The sequence below is a fragment of the Sorex araneus genome, chromosome 2 (assembly GCF_027595985.1).
Source record: "Sorex araneus isolate mSorAra2 chromosome 2, mSorAra2.pri, whole genome shotgun sequence".
NCBI classification, from domain to species: Eukaryota; Metazoa; Chordata; class Mammalia; order Eulipotyphla; family Soricidae; genus Sorex; species Sorex araneus.
The window spans coordinates 220,221,262-220,242,184 of record NC_073303.1 but is presented as its reverse complement, the minus strand read 5'-3'; the positions used below and the strand labels follow the sequence as shown (position 1 = coordinate 220,242,184).

General features: G+C 39.9%; 1 protein-coding gene across 1 annotated transcript; it reads right to left on the bottom strand.

The window, feature by feature from the left end:
- Positions 1-18,418: 18,418 nt before the first annotated feature.
- Positions 18,419-19,357, bottom strand: LOC101544844 (olfactory receptor 6C2-like). The gene has a single exon (XM_004601914.2). It carries the CDS (start codon positions 19,355-19,357, stop codon positions 18,419-18,421), a length of 939 nt encoding a protein of 312 aa, XP_004601971.2.
- Between the last annotated feature and the right edge of the window lie 1,566 nt (positions 19,358-20,923).

The following is a 20,923-nucleotide window of genomic DNA, read 5'->3' as shown; positions in this document are numbered from 1 at the left end:
GGTTATCAGTTTCTTTCACATTGAAGAATAAAAATAAGTATCTCCTCATAAAATAAGTTCAATTGCTTCCTAATTTTACTCTTTGTCAATCCACCCCACAAATACATTGGAAGCACATACACTCTAGAAATCAAAAAAATAAGTTCATTTTTGTCTTTGGGAAGTGAGTAGCTTCAACTTCCACCAAGTACAGACTTCTTGCAGTTCTTTGTCATCTTATAGACATCATGGTTAGAAAAGGTAACATTAATCCAGAATTCTGAGATAGTTTTCAAATACTTTATTTGTATCATACTGACAGAGGGATCACTAAAATTGAATGCTTAGCAATATAATTGACATAAGAAAATGAATACTTCATTAATCAGTCAAAGAGGAAATACCAAGTGTTTATGTTTTATCTTCCTGTCAATAAAATAACTGTATTTGGGAAATGTATCAATTTAATAATTTATAAAATTAGTTCTGGCCACACTGCTAATGAATTAATAGGTTTATAAGCTAAGTAATCTAAAAAAGTTTATAAAAATAACAAAACAATAAATTTTATAAAATATTTTATAATAAAGTATTCTATAATAAAATAATGACAAAACCAATAAAAATTTAAACTAGCTATTTATGTGCTTAATTAGAATGAAACACAAACCAGAGTGGGAAAGGACAAGAAAGAGAAAATTGCCTGCCATAGAGGTGGGGTTGGGAGGGCACAGAAGGGAGAGGGGACTTTGGACATTGGTGGTGAGAATTGTACACTGGTGAAGGAACTGGTCTTGGAACAATTATATGACGGAAATCCAATCTTGAATAACTTTGTAACTGTATATCTCACTGTAATTCAATTTTAGGAAGGAAGGAAGGAAGGAAGGAAGGAAGGAAGGAAGGAAGGAAGGAAGGAAGGAAGGAAGGAAGGAAGGAAGGAAGGAAGGAAGGAAGGAAGGAAGGAAGGAAGGGAGGGAGGAAGGGAGGAAAGAAAGAAAGAAAGAAAGAAAGAAAGAAAGAAAGAAAGAAAGAAAGAAAGAAAGAAAGAAAGAAAGAAAGAAAGAAAGAAAGAAAGAAAGAAGAAAGAAAGAAAGAAAGAAAGAAAGAAAGAAAGAAAGAAAGAAAGAAAGAAAGAAAGAAAGAAAGAAAGAAAGAAAGAAAGAAAGAAAGAAAGAAAGAAAGAAAGAAAGAAAGAAAGAAAGAAAGAGAGAAAGAGAGAGAAAGAGAGAAAGAGAGAGAAAGAAGGAAAGAGAGAGAGAGAAAGAAGGAAAGAGAGAGAGAGAGAAAGAAGGACAGAGAGAGAGAGAAAGAAGGACAGAGAGAGAGAGAGAAAGAGATAATCCACTAATACTTTCTCTTTTTACTCCCTGCAGTGATCAAGGCTTAGTCCTGATTCTCTGCTCAGGAATCACTCCTGGTGAGCTCAGAAAACCTTATGGGGTGCAAGAGATAGAACTCAGGTGATAAATCTGTAAAAAAAAATTAAAAATTAAAAATAATTTTAATTTAAAAAGAACTCAGGTGCGCAACGTGCAAGGTAAGTGCCTTCCCTGCTGTCGTATCTCTCCAGCCCACTTCCTCAGGTACTACCTATGGTAGCTTGCCTGACTTGAAAATACCCCAGGGCTTACCTTTGATAGTCTTCAGTGTTTCGGTTGGAAGGTAAACCTCAAATGCCCTTCCTGACTCCCATAATAAAAATGTGTAAGATCATCTTATTGCATTCCTGTCCTAGGAATTTCTCCCTAGGAAACTTACCATATATCTATGTAGACATGCTTTCTGAATTTACAATACCATCTTAATTTAAAATTAGAGAAGTTTTCTCTTCATTCATAGTCACTGGAAGTCATAATAAAGTTCAAAGGACAAAGGAATTAAGAAGCTTCCTGCCTCTGCTAAAGAGTGTTCTGGTGGCAAACACATTTTTGCGTTTATGGTCCTGTGTACTCCCTCCATCTGTAATAGGTATGCTGAAAGCACCTGAATAAAAACGTCCTGGGGACCTCCATTCAAGTCTCTAATGTACTTAAACTGCAATTTACCTTGAAAAACAATACCTACACTAAGTACCAATAGAGACAATGTCCCTAGAGAGAGAGAGAGAAAGAGGCAAAGCTAGCAACAAAGCATATGACAAATAAGAAACCTGCTTTTAATTATCAACATTCATGTACTGCAATGGATAAAAAGATAGTCCTTGTCTAATTATGTAAAATATTTAACATGGTAAAATACAAGACAGATTATGCAAGAACTGTAACATTCAGAAATTTAACTTGGTGATATTGCTCAGGTAGCCGAATGAAAGAGTCTTCATAGAGCAAGGTCTCAAACACAAAGGCCCATGTAAATTCCTTTCAGCACATTTCTGGTACATCATCTTTGTACCTCTATCCATCTTTCCTTGTATTTCCCCTAATGTTGCTCCTCGTCTGTCTTCACCTAACCACCATATAATGTTTGTATCTCTCCAGTGTCCTACCACTACAATCTCTTCTGTTTCCTGAGATACAGGAGGTGTTTCTGTTTCACCCTGTGCTTTAGGTTTCTCTCAGTATTGTCCCTTCCTGTCCTGAGTCCGTTGTTCCTCTTCAGAGTGAAGAAAGGAAACCCCTTTATATTGCAGCTCAATTCACAGACCAAATAATAGAAGTTGGAGGACACAGAGTTTTCCAGGACTCCAATGATTTTTCCCACTAAAGATAGAACGATCCACTTGCTTGCTTTTAACTGGGTGTATTTGGGCCAGAGCAATAGTACAGCAGATAGGGCACTTCCCTTGCATGCAATGCACCCAGATTGATCCCCAGTATCCCATAGAGTCCACAGAACCCCTCCAGGAGAGACCCCTTAGTGAAGAGTCAGGAGTAAGCCCTGAACACAACAGGATATGACCCAAAACCAAAAATAAATTGGGTATCATATTGAAAGGACCAGGTATAAATCTTTGCACTGAAGGAGGCGGTCTCAGTTTAGAGTACTTTCGAATTCTATTGGGTTCACCAAATATTGGCTTTCAGGAAGAATTCATAGTTGCAAAGAAGTGAGCATTTAAGAGTTCAGACACAAAGGACTCTGACATAAGATACATGGAGAAAAATGCAGCAGAATCCTCAATCACATTGATGCTAAAGTCATCTTAAGGATGAAACACCACTGCCTAAGTTATTGGAAACAAACATAAACAAATTGGACTGCATTAAACTAAGAAGCTTCTGCACCTCAAAAGAAATGGTGACCAAAATACAGAGACATCCCACGGAATAGGAAAATTATTTACCCAGGAATTTTCAGTACTCTGGGTAGCATATAGGTAGAAAAGGTAGCAAATACATAGAAAGAAAAATTCTCTTTTATTCTTCTATATGTTGAGCCTCTACGGTTTGAGAAAAATTGGTGACAGGTGGTGGCCTCTCTTCCCAAATCGTAAGTGTTAAGCCTCAGCTGCTACCTTCAACTCAAAACAAGCCTAAGAGCTAAGCCAGATGTCAACCATGGAAGCATGCATCCTCTGATTCCTTTCCAGGAGAAAGTTCAAGGTAGATTTAAAGAGCAGGAGTGAAATTACAAAGCAAAAGCATACTTCCAAGTCTTAGTATTGGATGGGCCAAAGAGTAGATAGCAGACACTGGGATTTTGTTTAATAGAATTTAGGACCTAAGACCCTTCTCCTCAGGTTCCTTCCTTGTGGCAAGTTCTTTCCTAACTAGTTTCTTCCAAAATTCCTCTTATAAACTCTGTGCCTTGGTGTGCCACTCTCATGTTCTTTTTATAATTTCCTGAACAAAACCCAAGAGGTAATGAAGAAATTTTGCAAAGTGATGCTATCAGCAAAGCAAGCAGTGAAAGTGTTTGGATTTTGAAATCCCTCCAGTCTTCAGGACACCAGCAAACTCCTTCATAGAGGAGAGAAGGATCCATGCATCTTCCCACAGGAGGAAGTTGGGAGGAACAAAAGAGTTTAATGGACATAGCAAAGCAGTAAGAATCCTTTAGCCACCTACTTCCATAACTGCCTGTGCCTCAAGCTATAAAACCTGTCTTGTAACCTGCTCCAGCAGAGAGAGGATTGGCATAATGTGGAAGGCTGAGAGCCCTGCCTCCATCCTCGGGAACACAGGCAAGATAGTTTCCACCGTGAATTATCAAAGCATCAGATGCCCATAATCAGACCTAGGGCATCTTTCTCAACATGAACAATAACCCCGTCAGGCACTGGAACAATCTAGGGAGGAGGAGGAGTCCCAGGAGCAAGGGAAAGAGGGGTGATTTCTGTTTGCTCATTTTAGAAAAGATTTTCATGGGTCATTGAGGAATTTTTTTCCAAGAAAAGGGGGTGGTATGCCAAGTAAGTTTGGTAACCTCTGACCTAGAAAATTAATATGGAACTACTTTCATGATTCCAAAAAAAGACCTTAGGTCTAGTCAGAAGAGGAAAGGGAACAATGAGGGAATTCAAACTCAGGCTGTTCTCCCACTCAGGGCATTCTAGAAGGAAAGTTCCAGCAAATCAACCTTCTCCTTCCTTTACACCAAGATCTTTAAAAATAACAGATCTTCAAAACAATCCTCTATTATAAAAAGAAATAAGAAACATTAAAGGTTCAATATGGCGACAGAATAAGTCAGGATGAAGGTTCCTCAAAAATTAATTTTCAGGGTTTGTTCCTTCAAGCCCGTGTTCTCCTTCCAACAAGTGTCTTGCTTCCTTGTCTCTGCATTTCTTTGCTTGCCCTTTCAAGCTCATGTTCCCTCTGAACACATATATCTCCCCTTCTCCCCCCTTACATATTTCTATGCATTGTTCAAGAAAAACTCTCGTGCTTCATAATAAAAATAATTTTATTTTTAAGAAAGATAAATGATAAGTCTAACAATGAATTTTTAAAAACTACCATATTTTCTGGTGGTACATTGAGCCCTATGCACATAGAGAAGTACTAGGCTACGTCTTGAAATTCTCTAATATTGTAAACAATAAATCAATAAAAGGGCAAAAAAAATTATAGTTAAGAAAACTAATGAGAGGGGCTGGAGCAACAGCACAGTGGGTAGGGCGCTTGCTTTGTATGCAGCTGACCCAGGTTCAATTCCCAGCATCCCATATGGTCCCCTGAGCACCCCTGGGGGTAATTCCTGAGTGCAGAGCCAGGAGTAACCCCTGTGCATCGCTGGGTGTGACCCAAAAAGCAAATAAAAAAAAAAACTAATGATATACATCATATGCATACTAACACAGAGTAAGTCAGGGAGAAAATAAGAGAGGAAGCCAAAAACCTCCAGAACTCAATCGCCACCATGCTCACGGCTGCTCTCCAGATGCGTGGGTCAAGCCTCACCCTCAAGTGGACCTTTTTCTGGACCAAGTGGCCCTGAATGAGGCCGTGGGACACTTCATAGAACACAACCTACCCATACTCCAAGAGTACCACACCACATTTGACGGGATTCAAAGTATGACGCAATCAACCTTAGAGGGAAATACTATATTATTTTTGTTCTATTCTGGGGCAGGATTGGGATTCGGGATTGGAACAACTGAAATATGGTAGTGGGAAGGTGTAATGGTGGAGGGATTGGTGTTTGAATATTTAATGTGATCAAATATTGTGAACTACATTAGAAAATGAAAAAAATTAAAATAGGAGCGGGAATAAAGGAGCAGAGAGAATTATTCACCAAAGAGATTGAATCTATTTTAAAAATTTCAGTCAAAAATTCTACAAATGAAAACACAGATAATTAGAAAAAACACCCATGTAAAGCAAAACAAATGCTCAGTATTGCAGAGAAAAGCAATATTAAAAAGGAACGATCTGGTGAAAATTCAAATGGTAAAGAAATAATATTTAGAAAAAAATAAACACTTTGAGATATTTTACTCCATTCGAAGATGAAGCAGAGGAGAGCATGGTAAGAAAGAAATCTACTGTTGCACTGTCGTCCCTTTGTTCATCAATTTTCTTGAGCGGGCACCAGTAACGTCACCATGTGAGACTGTTTTTGGCATATTGAATACGCCACGGGTAGCTTGCCAGGCTCTGCCATATGGGCAGGATAGCCTCAGTAGCTTGCCAGGCTCTCCAAGAGGGACGGAGGAATCGAACTCGGGTCAACCAAGTGCAAAGCAAATGCCGATTTTTGCTGTGTTATTAGATTATTAGCAGTCTGTTATAATAGATTGCTGTGCTATTGCTCCAGTCCAGCTTTTAGAATTTTGTAATTAAATTTCCATGAGATATAAGAGTAGCAAAGTTGTTCATGACTGGGTTTCAGTGTTACAATGTTTCATCACCTGTCCCTTCACCACTGTAGGGACTGGTTTCCCACCACCCATGACCCCAGTTTCCCCTCCTGCCCTCCTAGCCTACTGCCTAACTCTATGGCAAAAACTTACATCTCTCTCTATGTTAAAGAGGCTTTCTTGCTCCTTTTTATATTTCTTGCTCCCTTAACAAAGATTAGATGCTCATATATTTGAGGGTGTTTGTAAGGATATTCAACCCCATTTCTTTGGTCTGTGAATCTGTCTTTATTCCACTGCTATGGTGTTTTAATTATTACAGCTTTGTTGTACAGTTTGAGGTTTGAAGAGGTGATGCAAACTATTTCCCCCAGAATTGCTTTAGTTATTAGTGGGCGCTTATTCTTCCATATGAATTTCAGGAGTGTATGATCAATTTCTTTGAAAATTGTCATGAGTATCCTTATAGGGATCTCATTGAATCTGTATGAATGCTTGAAGTAGAATTTTGTACTTTTCTTTGTACAGAAGAAAACTCTTTATTTAAGCAGATTCCAAGGTACTTTATTTTCTGAGGCATGATTGTGAACGGTATCTTTTTATATCACTTTCTTCTCTCTCATTATTTGCATATATGAAAGCCATGAACTCTTGGGTGTTGATTTTGTAGTCTGCCACTTTACTGTACAAGTCTATTGTTTCTAGGAGCTTCATGGTAGAGGCCTTGGGGTTCTCTAAGTATAGTATTATGTCATCTGCAAATAGTGAGAGCTTGATTTCTACCTTTCCTACCTGGATGCCCTTAATATCATTTTCTTCCCTACTTGCTATAACAAGTACTTCTAGTACTTTATTCAATGGATCTGGCTAGAATGGGCATCGTTGTCTTTTCCCTGATCTTAGAGGGAAGGCTTTATTTTTTCCCCATTGAAAAAGCTGCTTGCTGCAGGCTTGTGGTTGATGGCTTTGACTATATTGAGAAAAGAACCTACAATTCCCATTATGCTGAGAATTTTCATTATAAATGGGTGCTGGACCTTTTCAAGTGCTTTCTCTGAGTCTATTGACTAGTTGTTGGATTCTAGTTGCTAATATTTTGTTGAGTATCTTCATATGCATGTTGATTAATGATATGAGCCTCTAATTTTCTTTTTTGTGTGGTGTCTCTATCTGCTTTTGGTATTAGAGTGATATGTGCCTCATAGGAACTGTTTGGGAATGTTTCTGTTGCCTCGATTTCCTGGAAGAGCTTGAAAAGAACTAGCAATAGGTCCTTTTTAAATGTTTGAAAGAATTCACTAATGAATCCACCTGGACCTGGGCTTCCTTTTGGGGAAGACTTTTATTACTGTTTCAATTTCCTTGATAGGTATAGGTCTATTCAGGTATTTCAAATCTTCTTGGTTCAGCCTTATGAGGTTATAGGAATACAGAAATTTATTCAATTGTCTAGGTTATCTTGTTCTGTGGCATGCAGAATTTCAAAGCAATCTTTGATGATCTTTTGAATTTCTTTGGTTTCTGTTGTGGTATCCTCCTTTTCATTGCTGATTTAGTTTATTAGGGTTTTCTCTTTCTTTGTGAGTCTTGATAGTGGTTTACCAATCTTGTTTATTTTTTCAAAGAACCAGCTCTTGGTTTCTTTGATCTTTTGGGTTGTTTTGGGGGAATCCAGCTCATCAAATCAAATCAAAAGTTGATTTCCACTCTAACTTTTATTATTATCTTACCTCCTGCCTGGTTTGGCTTCTTTTACTGATCAATTTCTAAAATATTAAGCCATGACATCAAATTATTTATGTGGGCCCTTTCTTCCTTCCTGAGAAATGCTTGCAGAGCTATAACTTTTCCCCTTAATACTATTTTAGCTATGTCCCACAAGTTCTGATAGCTCATGTCTTCATTCACATTTATTTCCAGGAATCATTTTATTTCTTCCTTGATTTCCTCTCTGACCCACTGGTTGTTCAACATTTTGCTGCTAAATTTCCAGGTGTTTAATTTGATTCTCCATTTCTGTGTGTGATTAGCTTCTCTCTTCAGTGCATCATGGTCTGAAAAGATAGTTGATATAATTTCTATCTTTCCTGATTCTATTGAGGAATGTTTTGTGGCCCAGCATATGTTCTATCTTGGAAAATGTTCCATGGTACACTGGAAAAGAATGTATATTCAGTTGTATGGGGGTGAAAAGCCTTGTATACATCTATTAGCCCTCTCTCTTCCATTTTTTTCCTTCAGAGTCAGTACTTCCTTCCTGAGTTTCAGACTTACTGATCTGTCAAGAGGTGATAAGGCAGTGTTGAAGTCTCCGACTATTATTGTGTTGCTACCAATGTCCTCCATGAAGTCTATTAGCAGTTGTTTTAAGTATTTTGCTGGCTCCATATTGGGTGTGTATATGTTTAAGGAATGTGATTTCTTTCTGATGTACATATTTCTTGATTATTTTTTAAAAATGGCCTTTGCTGTTCCTTCTCATCTTCTTCAGCCTGAAATATACATTGGAGAAAACTAGTATGACCACCCCGGATTTTTTGAGGGAGTTTTTTGCTTGAAGGATTGTTTTCCATCATTTGACTTTGAGTCTGTGTTTGCTCTGTTTAGACGTGTTTCTTGCAGTCAGCAGAATGTTACATACAGTTTTTTTAATCCGTTTTGCCACTCTGTGTCCCATTATGGTGCTCATAAACCATTGACACTGAAGAGAGATTGTCATGGCGTTTTGTGCCATCTTTCTGTAGAGGTTTGTGGTGCTTGAGGAGTTTGTCTGGTCTTACAGTTGCCCCTTCAGTCCTTCCTTTAAGCTTTGTTTTGAGTCTGTGAAGTTCCTGAGGTTGTTTATCCCTGAAAGAGTGTATTGTTCCTTGGAGTTTCAGTTAGAGCTTAGTTGGATAATGTATTCTTGCTGAGGCGTTCATTTCATTGAGTTTTTTTACGAAATCCCACCACTGTCTTTAGTTTTCCTAAAGTTTTAGGTTTCCTCTGAGAAGTATGCCCTGTTGAGGCTTCTGGGCTCTTTTCTTCATCCACTCCTCATGCTGGGGATCTGACTGTTTCTTCACGTTGCTATAGAGGTGGATTCCTCCAGTTCACTACCAGTGTCCCCCTCTCTCTTCGAAGGAGGATTCTGGATGAGCTTGGTCAATGGTGGTCTCCTTTTTTCCCTTCTAGAATACTAATTTCCGCTTTGGTGCTCCTGTGTGACTTATGTGGGGCCTCTAGTGCAGTTTCAGGGGATGTGTTCTTTGACATGAGGCTTGTCCAGATTCTTGCATTCACCATTAGTTTGGTGAGTTTGGGGAGTATTTTGGAATAGGCTAGTAGACTACTGGTCTAATGTGTTTGAGATAGCCAGGTTGTCCTCGTCAGAATTAGGTAACGAAAATATGAGTCCACAGCTCTATGAAAGTGGAAAATAATGGCAGCCTCACGAGGGGACACCACCCCAAATGCCACACCCCCCCCACCATTGTACCTGGAGGGGAGGGGCCACAACGGTGCCCGTCCTGGATTAGAGTTCAACTTCCTGTGCACTTCTAAAATTGCATTTAACCCATGCATTTAACCCATTTTTTCTGGTTCCCATGAAGTCCTCCACGAGCTAGGCAAAGCAATTTTCCTAAACTCTACTTTTGAATATGTATTGCTAATTGACAATGCCATTTTTTATATTTATAACTTTTACTATCATTTAATAAACGGACAATGCCATTTTTAATAGATAAAATTTTACTCATAGTTCTAGGTGTGAAAACGGATTTTCACACCTAGAAATATGGTATTTCCTTTTCTTCACATGGTATTTCCTTTTCCTTATTATCATTTCTGTGAGGATTCAGAGTTAAGTATACAATAGACATAGATAATATCAAGGATGGTTTTTCTTCAGACACATGTGATCACAGCTGAGAGAGTTACACTATTTGGGAGTTTGACATGGATATCTTTCTACACAGCTTCTATGCAAAGCCTCTACCTTAAGTTTCCTCATTGCACGGCAACTATAGGGTAATCAGGCTACTTATATGACACCTAAAGTCATCCAGAGTAAATGTCCCAAACAAAGAGATGGAAGCTACCCAATTACAATGACCTAATGTCTAAAGTCAAGACACTTCATTTCTATCACATTCTTATGATCATACGAAGTCATACAGCTAACCTAAGATTTTTTTTGCCTCTTGGGTCACACCCAGCGGTGCTCAGAGGTTACTCCTGGCTCTGCACTCAGAAATTGCTCCTGGTGGTCCTTGGGGGACCATGTGGGATGCCGGGAATTAAACCCCGGTCGGTCTTGTACAAGGCAAATGCACTACCCACTGTACTATTGCTTCAGCCCTAATTAAGATTTTTAGTGGAGTAAAATTGTGTTATTTAGAGAAACTTATTTCGAGAAATGTGAGGGGAAAGAGTGATTGATGTTCAATAGAGTACACTGACTTCTCCACAGGGAAAAGTCTCCCGTCAAGATCAAGAGGAATAGGAGAAGGTTTGGTGACAGGACTCAACGTCTGGACTGTAAACTCTCTTTGTGAAACCCCCAATTTCAAAACCACCCTGCATGGTCCCAACACATCTCTAAACAAACCAAAAGTACCGTTAAATGTGGCCCAAACATTAAAGCTTAAATTAAAAATTAAACTTAAATAAAAATACAAAAGAAAGTAAAAGTTTTGTTGCATAGTAATAAACAGTGTTCATATATTAATCCATCACTGTTATGCTTATGATAATGCCCTCAAGAGCAAAATCAGTTCATTACAATCAGTTCATCTTTACACAGTTTTATCCTTTTCAGAATCCAGAAACTCTAGTTTTTATGGCTTCAGCCACAATATAATATCTTTAATCAAGTATTTCACTATTTTACCTCAACTCTAGTTCTTTTAAAATAATATGCCGCCAAGATGTGACCCAAGCGGCTGCACATGTGCGGCCTCTCCGTTGCTGAATGACCACGGAGACCACCTATCTACTTTTGGCACCAGCAGCTTCTTGCAGAAATGTCTCTAGACTATGAACTAAGCCACGGCCTCATGCCACCCCAGGAGGGGAAAGGTTTTTCTCTCTCGGCTTTTCATTTGAGGGGGGTGGCTGGGGGGAAGGCGTACCATGGAGACCACCATCTTATAAGGATCACTAAAGAGAGGTACGCGCTTGCAATGATGCAATTTCTGGCAGAAATTTCCCTGGACTTAGTTACTAAAATACTAAAATACAGAAATCCAAAACCACGCAGCTGCAACAGTCATGTCCTCATATCTCTTCATTCTCAGCAATGGAAAACAAATTATCAAATGCTTCCTTTTCAGCAGGTCTGATTTTGGGGGGGAACCTCCAAACAATAATAGAGAGTTTTTTGTTGTAATATTGAATGTAATCAAAGTAAAGAGAAAGCAAAGTGAAAATTATCAGCTACAAGGCGGGGGGTGGGGTGAGATGGGAGGTATACTGGGGTTCTGGTGGTGGAACATGTGCACTGGTGAAGGGATGGGTGTTCAATCATTGTATAACTGAGACTTAAGCCTGAAAGCTTTGTAACTTTCCACATGGTGATTCAATTAAAAAAAAATCAAGCCAAAAAAAATAATAATCACAAAATGGATTAAAGACTTTAATATCAGACCTGGAGTAATAAGATATAGGGAAAAACATAGACAGAACTCTCCATGACATTGAAGCAAAAAGCATCATCAAAGATGAAACACTTCAAAGATGAGCAAGCAAGTGGAAACAAAAATAAGTAAATGGGACAACATTAAACTAAGAAGCTTCTGCCCTTGAAAAAAAATGATGACCAGAATACAAAGACAGTTCGTGGAATTGAGAAAATTATTTATACAGCATTTATTTGATAAGAGGTAAATATTCAGCTATATAAGGCCCTGGTAGAACATTACAAGGAAAAACATATAATCCTATCAAAAAGTGTGAAGAGGAAATAAACAGAAACCTCAGAAGAAATGCAAATAGCTAAAAGAAATACAAAAAGTGTTCTACATCACTTATTATCAGGGGGATGCAAATCAAAACAATAAGATATCATCTCACAGCACAGAGACTGGCAATGTCAAAAAGAATAACCAATGCTGGTGTGAATGCAGAGAGAAAGGGACTCTCATTCACTGCTCATGGGGAAAATCAATTGTTTCTGGGAAATAATACAGACATTCCTCAAAATTTGGGGGTTTTGTTTTGGTTTTTGTTTTTTTTTGGGGGGTCACACCGTGCGATGCACAGGGGTTACTCCTGGCTTTGCACTCAGGAATTACTCCTGGCGGTGCTCAGGGGACCATATGGGATGCTGGGATTCGAACCCGGGTTGGCCAAGTGCAAGACAAAGTCCCTACCCACTATGCTATCGCTCCAGCCCCTCCTCAAAATTTTTGAAATTGAGCTTTCATCCAACCCAGCTCCTGGGAATATGCTCTAATGACCCAAAAGCACAATGCAGAAAAACCATCTGCACTTCTCTGTTCACTACAGCACTCTTCACAGTAGCCAGAATCTGGAAACCCAAATGCTCAAGAACAGACAAGTGGATTAGGAAGCTATGAAACAGTAAACAATGGAATAACAACCCTGCTGTTAGGAAAAATGAAATTGTGAAAAAATGAATTCATGAAATTTTCTTATAATGAAATTTTTTTCACTATACAAATTATTTTTTCTTATAATGAAAATTCATTCTCCAAATGAAACTAAATGGAGAATATTATGCTGAGTGAAATGAGTCAGAGGGAGAGGGAGAAAACACAGAGTGATTGCACTCATTTGCAGGATAGGGGTGTGTGTGTGTGTGTGTGTGTGTGTGTGTGTGTGTGTGTGTGTGTGTGTGTGTGTAAATTTTAGACATAGTATGCGGGTACTATCCAAAGACAGTAGAAACAAGGTTCAGGTGGACTGGTCCAAGGAAAGAAGCTTGCCACAAAAAAAGAGGGGGAGTACAGTTAGGACAGAGAGGGATCATTCTGACAATGATAGTTGGAAATAATCAATCTGGACAAAAACTGAGTACCCAAAGGTGGTAAAGTGATATGCATGATGTATACACTTTTAATAACAGTATTGCACACCACAGTGCCTAAAAGGAAAAATGAGAAGGAAGGAAGGAAGGAAGGAAGGAAGGAAGGAAGGAAGGAAGGAAGGAAGGAAGGAAGGAAGGAAGGAAGGAAGGAAGGAAGGAAGGAAGGAAGGAAGGAAGGAAGGAAGGAAGGGAGAGAGGGAGGGAGGGAGGGAGAGAGGGAGGGAGGGAGGGAGGGAGGGAGAGAGGGAGGAAGGGAGGAAGATAAGAAAGAAAGAAAGAAAGAAAGAAAGAAAGAAAGAAAGAAAGAAAGAAAGAAAGAAAGAAAGAAAGAAAGAAAGAAAGAAAGAAAGAAAGAAAGAAAGAAAGAAAGAAAGAAAGAAAGAAAGAAAGAAAGAAAGAGAGAGAGAAAGAGAGAGAGAAAGAGAGAGAGTAAGAAATATGTGTCTGCCGTAATGACAGGATGTGGAGACAGAGTAGAATGGTAGGCAGAAAGAAAAATGGGGATATTTGTAACAGGAAATGAGTACTTGTGAAGGGATTGCTGTTGGAACATTATATGACTGATAATCATAAACAACTTTGTGACTATCTCATAATAATTCAATTAAAAAATCATAAAATTTAAAAATAATACTCAGGAGACTGTACAGTATCATTAAGGATTATGTCGTTATGTTTTTGGTACGATAATAGATAAGTGAGGAGCAGGGAGGGGCCATCTGCAGGGGATGGGTAAGAGTAGGGAGGGGGCCAGCTATTGTAGATAAGTGAGGAGTAGGAAAGGGGACCACCTTCTACATGGCAGAACTTGGCAAGCTACCTATGGCATATTCAATATGCCAAAAACAATAATAAAAGTGGGCCTCATTCCCCTGACCCTGGAAGAGCCCCCAATAAGGCAGTGTTGAGAAGGACAAGCAAGGAGAAACTGCTAAAATCCAAGGGCCAAACTAGGCTGCCAAAACGAAGAAGAACTAAAATGACTGCAATTTTAACATATGTGCACTGGCATCGGAAGCATTCATGCAGGACCTGACGGTGCAAGCGCAGATGATAAAGTACAACATCATTGGATTGACCAAGATGAGAAGGCATTGATCACATCATGCCATTTTCAACACTGGAGAAGAAGTGTTCCTTGGAACATGTGATAGTAGAGGCATCGGTGGTGTCAGTGTCCTCATCAACACAAACTTGACCATGAGCATTGATTTGTTCAAATGCCTAACAACCCGAATTGGACACTTACATTTGAATAGATGTGGCTCACCGCCGGCAGTTCCTATCTTCGTCATCTAAGCACCAACATCCATCTATGATTAAGAAGAAATTGAGAATTTCTACGTAGAGCTGGAGAAGTTCTAAAAAGAAGAGCACACCTTCTACAAGGTCATTGTCGGTGAGTTTAACATCAAGATAGGAGCAAGAAGGTCGCCAGAAGAACTCCACATCGAGACCCATGGCCTAGAATGGAATAAACAGGGTGAGAAACTGTCTGAGTTCATCATGTTGACCAAGACCATCTATGGTAACTCACAGTTCCAGAAGGTCGAATCTAAAGGTTGGACATGGGAGTCTCTTGGTGAACAGTTCCACAATGAAATTGACCACATCATATTCAATCCATGGTTTTGCCTCAACGATGTCGCTGTTGTCCCAAAATTCCAGGCAGTATCAGACCACCATCTCCTTCGTGTGAAATTCTACTTCATGGAGTGGGGAGAAAGCGCTGCAAAGTTTAAGAAGAGAACTCCCAGAACAACTTTGGCACTATTGCAGCAATATGGGAAGATGCTGTTGTTGACAACATCGATGAGGAATACAATCGACCGGTTCAACACCTCCATGATTGTGCAAGGAATGCCAAGAGAAAGAAAGCCACATAAAAGACTTCTGTCTTCGGAAACTCTCAGGCTCATTCACCAACGTGGTTTGGCACAAGACTCGGGCAATCACAAGTTAACGTCCAAGCTCGCAAAGCTGTGCAGAGAAGCGATAAAGGAAGACCTCAAAAAGAGAAGAGCAGCAGTGTTGGCCGATGCAGCAGAAGCTGAGAAAAGTATCCACAAGTCCACCTGTCCTTTACCAACTATAAGACCAAGATGACTGCCCTCCGACATCCTGATGGATCTATCACTTCTTCCAGAAGGGCAATGAAAAAGATTCTCCAAGACTTCTACTCAGATCTCTTCGATAGTCGTATCCACCAGCCCACATACCAAATTCCACAGGATGGATATATTGTTCCCAGCATTCTCCAAAATCCAAAATTTCCCTTCAAAATCTGACATGCCATTTCATCAGTAAAGAAGCATACAACACCCAGTTCAGACAAGGTCAGACCTGAACACTTGAAGAATCTGCCACTAGTACTCGTCAATACACTGGCTCGGCTTTTCACAGCTTCACACGCTACTTGTCTGAATGTAAGCTTCCGTCCCAGTGGAAAACCAGCAGGATCATTTTGTTGTACAAGAAGGGAGACATCCACAACATCAGCAACTATTGCCTGATCTGCCTGTTGTCTGTCGTCTACAAGTTGTTCACTCGAGTCATCCTGAATAGGATTGGCAGAACACTAAACGAAGGACAACCATGATGTAACCCTTACGTATCCATTTTTGCATTCTACTTTCATGCCTCTATTTTGCATTCTATTTTCACTGGCTCAGCACTCCACACACAACCTGTCTGAATGCAAGGTTCCATCCCAATAGAAAACCAGCAGGATCGTTCTGTTGTACAAGAAGGGAGATATCCATGATATTGGCAACTACCACCCGATCTGCCTGTTGTCTATCACCTACAAGTTGTTCACTTGAGTCCTCCTGAATAGGATTGGCAGAACACTAGATGAAGGAAACCATGTGAGCAAGCCAGGTTCCAAAAAGGATTCAGCATGATCCACCATACGCACATGGTGACCAAGCTCATTGAGGTTTCACAACATTTTAAGATGTCGCTCTTTCTAACGCTCATTGATTTAAAGAAGGCCTTTGATTCTGTTGAGACTGAAGTAGTCATCTAAGCCCTAGCCAAGCAGGGCGTTCAAACTCAGTACATCAGGATCCTTTGTGAGCTGTATTATGAATTCACCACCAGGATCTCACCATTCTACAAGGAAGTGATCATCGACATAAAGAGAGGGGTTCGGCAGGGAAACAACCATTTCACCGAAACTCTTCATTGCCACCCTTGAGAACGTCAAGCAACAACTGGAATGGGAAGAAATGGGAGTGAAGATAGACAGTCGGCAACTACACCACCTCCGCTTCGCTGATGACATCGTTCTCATAACGCCAAACATTAGCCAAGTGGTATGAACGCTGGCCAACTTCGACCATGAATGTGGAAAGATCGGACTACACTTGAATCTCATAAAGACAGAGTTCATGAGAAACGGACTAGTTCCTGATGTTCCATTTGCTCTCAATGAAACAAACATCTTCGAATGCAGCAGTTATGTGTACCTAGGTCGAGAACGCAACATGACAAATGACCTGGCACCTGAGCTGTGCAGGAGGAAGAGAGCAGTGTGGGATGCCTTCAAGAGCATCACAGAAGTTGTTAAGAGGATGAGAACCTCCAGCTCTGGACACATATTTTCGACTCCACCATTCTTCCTGCACTAACGTACACCTCAAAGACCTGGGCCCTATGAAAACAGGATAAGAATGCTATTCAGGTCTCCCAAAAAGGAATCGAAAGACCTATGCTTGGATTATGACGTTTCACTCAAGTGAGAGAAGGAATCCAGAGTTCCAAACTCCATCAATGATTGGGAATCAGAGACACTGTCTTGTTTGCCTAGATATCAAAAATCAGATGGGCCAGACACATGAGATTTAGAGATGACCGCTGGACTAGAGCTGTTACTGACTGGATTCCATGGGATGTCAAAAGAACTCGTGGCCACCCGCCTACAAGATGGTCAGACTTCTTTGTCAAGACCCTGAACAAACGGTTTGAGGCTCTTCGCATTTCTGGAGCAAGCAGACGCCATTGGTGTACACTAGCATGTGACAAGGACAAATGGAGACTTACAGATGCCTGCTCGAACAAATTGATGAGCAACGAGATGACAAGTGATACAAGTGATTTTTGGTACACTACTGGTTTTTGGGGGGTGACTGGAGGGATAACATAATGGTTAGGGCGTTTGCCTTGCACACAGTCACCTGGCTTTAATTCCTCCATCCGTCCCAGAGAGCCTGGCAAGATACCCATGGCATATTCAATATGCCAAAAACAGTAACAACAAGTCTCACAATGAAGACGTTACTGGTGCCCACTTGAGCAAATGAATGAGCAAGGACATGACAGTGCTGCAGTACTACAGTGCCATTGAGGTTTGTATTTTTTATTTAGATTAGAAGGAATAAGGGACATTGCTTTGCCATAACTTTATACCAATTCAGGTTTTATTGTAAGACATTAACAAGATGAAGTTAAGTACTAACACAGCTTCCATTTTCAAAAAAAATTAAGTCTTAATCTGATTGAGATGGGAGAAAATATTAAATACAAAAAATGTTGTGTTTGGTAACACTTATATTACAAAGACAAAGTAATGACACATAATAGCTTTCCTTAATATGTACATGTATTCAATACACAAGACTATTTTTAATCTATATTTGCAAAGACTAAAAGGACTCAACAAGTCTGAAGATTAGAAAGACATACATTTCCAAAAAGTAACAATTTTCCATCTGAAAATGTGGCATACCCACAGTTCTCTGACAGCTTCTTTCAACTCTATTACGTCTCACCACTGTGAGATTGCACAGCTCCCAGGACCCGATTTCTTTTATTATTATTATTATTATTATTATTATTATTATTATTATTATTATTATTTTGTTGAATCACCATGAGATGGTTACAAGCTTTCATGTTTGGGTTAAAATCTCACAATGATCAAACACCCATCACTCCACCAGTGCACATTTCCCACCACTGATATCCCAGGTATACCCCCTTTCCCACCCTCCCCCTGCCTCCATGGCAGACGATATTCCCCATACTCTCTCTCTACTTTTCGGCATTATGGCTTGCAACACAGACACTGAGAGGCCAGGACTCAATTTCCAACCATATACTGATCCCAACCATATACTGATACTTTTGGACATCCTTTGAATCCTCAGAGTGAGAATCTAGTGGCTTTTTGAAAGAAATGCAAATCTTTTGAGAGTATCATGGAAAGATTGTCTTACTTGCTTATTTCTCAGGGTGTAAATGAAGGGATTCAACGAGGGAGCAATAGATATAGTGAGAAGAGAAACTACTTTATTTATATCCACATCATCCTTAGCTGAAGGTTTGATATACATAAAAATGCAGCTACCATAGCTGAGGGAAACCACAATCAAGTGAGAGGAACAGGTGGAGAAAGCTTTCTTCCTTTGCTGAGCAGAGGGCAGTCTGAGGATCATCCTAATGATGCTGATGTAGGATACAGCTACACCCACAAGGGTCGTGATGAAAATCAGCACAGAACTGGCAACAACCATCTGCTCTATGAGGAAAGTATCTGAACAAGAATTCTTCAGTAATGGAGAAGGATCACAGTAATAATGATTAATAACAGAACCACAGAATTCCAGAAGAAGGCCGAGTCCTAGAGGTGGGGAAATAACCAAGAAGCCAGATGCCCAACAACAGAGGATGAGAATCCTGCAGACTCTCCTGTTCATGATGGTCACATAATGCAGGGGTTTGCAGATGGCCACATAGCGGTCATAGGACATCACAGCCAAGAGGAAAAAATCTGTAGCAGCAACGATGTCAATAAAACCGACTTGAAAGAAGCAGGCCTCGAGAGAGATGGTCTTGTCTCCACTTAAAATGGTGTATAAGTATGCAGGGACACAGGCAGTCGTGAGTGAGAGTTCCAAGAAAGAGAAATTTTGAAGAAAAAAATACATGGCTGTTTTTAAATGAGAATCCACCAAGATCAGAACCATTATGGCCAGATTCCCAAGTACACTAAACAAATATGTGAGAAACAGAAAGATGAAAACCACAATCTCTAGTTGTGGGTCATTTGTCAATCCCAGTAAGATGAATGTTGTGACAGAGGAATGGTTTCTCATCGCTGACATCATAGTACTGTCCAATCTTCACATAAAAGTCCCAGAATTTGCATCTGAAGAATGATTCCAAAAATACCGTAAGATTAAGCAATAACTATAAATAACAAACACAGCCATATGCTTTTCCTTATCTAACTAGATAACCAGATTTTGAAGAGGTCATTTCCTTAGCACCACTAAAAATGTACCCCAGGAAAGCTAAATTTATGGGAAGTGTTTCATATTACTGATACCAAAATGTTTTCAATATTTCTTAGCACTATTTCTCACTACTATTTCCAATGAATCTTCAAAAATATGGGTCAAAGAACTATGAAAATAGTCTGGGTACCTGCTTTACTTGCAGAAGACCATGGTCCAAACACGAGCATTGCATGTTCCCCTGAGTACCACCAAGCTCTAAACCAGAGTAGCTTCCAAACACTGCCAGTTGTGGTCAAAAAAATTATACATGTCTGAATATATACATTCAAGTTAAAATTTCTCTGTTACATCAGAAATAGGCTGCCTTTGAGTTATGCTTGGTAGGTCACAGAATGTCTTATTGTACTTTTAAATTCAAAAGCAAATGTGAAAAGTTCTTTTCTTCAGGATGCAACATTTCATAAAATTAAAATTATGGGGTAATACACTTGTGCCTTTTTAGATTGTACAGGTCTCTCCTCTACTAAATAGGCATTACTGACAGGTTAAGTTGAATTTCTCTTAAAGAGTTAATCATTAGATAGCCCTTTCTCTTGATCTAATTGAAAGTCATAGGTATAAATAGCAGCACTTTTCTTTCTCTATTTCATGACAGCAGAGGTACAACCTCATATTTCAGTAATATTTGGAGATTAAGTATAGACCCTAAAAGAGTTTGTCTGGATGAAATCAAATTATGTCTTTCATTTAAAAACTGAGTCACGAGATCTCCAAGTTCACTCGGAGAGGAATTGGGCCTCCTCCCCCAAGGTCCCTACCTTTTCAGTAGCTTGGCAGTCACACCCACACACTGCCCCTGGCACCATGCATCTCATGAATGGCCAAGATCCAGAGACTCTGAAATCAAGCTCCCAGAAGACAGCAACACAGAACTTCCCGAATCCAGGGCCAGGCTGTCTCACTGGGGCAACTCAGAGGGGGCGGGTTGAGTTTCCCTTTGCACCCCAGCAGAACCCCAGGAGCCAAAAACCTCCAGAATTCAACTGCATCCATGCTCAAGGCCACTCTCCACAGGCTTGGATGAGCCTCACCCAGAAGGGAACCTGCAGAAAAATCCAGGTATGCGAGACCCGTGACTGAGATCTCCAAGTTACCTTGAAACAGGACTGGGCATCCACTCCCATGCCCCTAGTTTTCCAGTAGCTTTGTAGTCACACCTGAAAACTGTTCCCCCTCCCTGAATGACCAAGAAGAGAGCAACATAGGCCTTATCCGTGAGTGAACCTGTATAATCATATTCTAAATTTCGGAATTCCTGGACCTTTTGGTACATCGATGGGCTAGGAATTCCTAGCCCATCGATGCACCAAAAATTTCACACATTCGTTGGGATTTAACATATATGCTTGTAATCTCTTATAC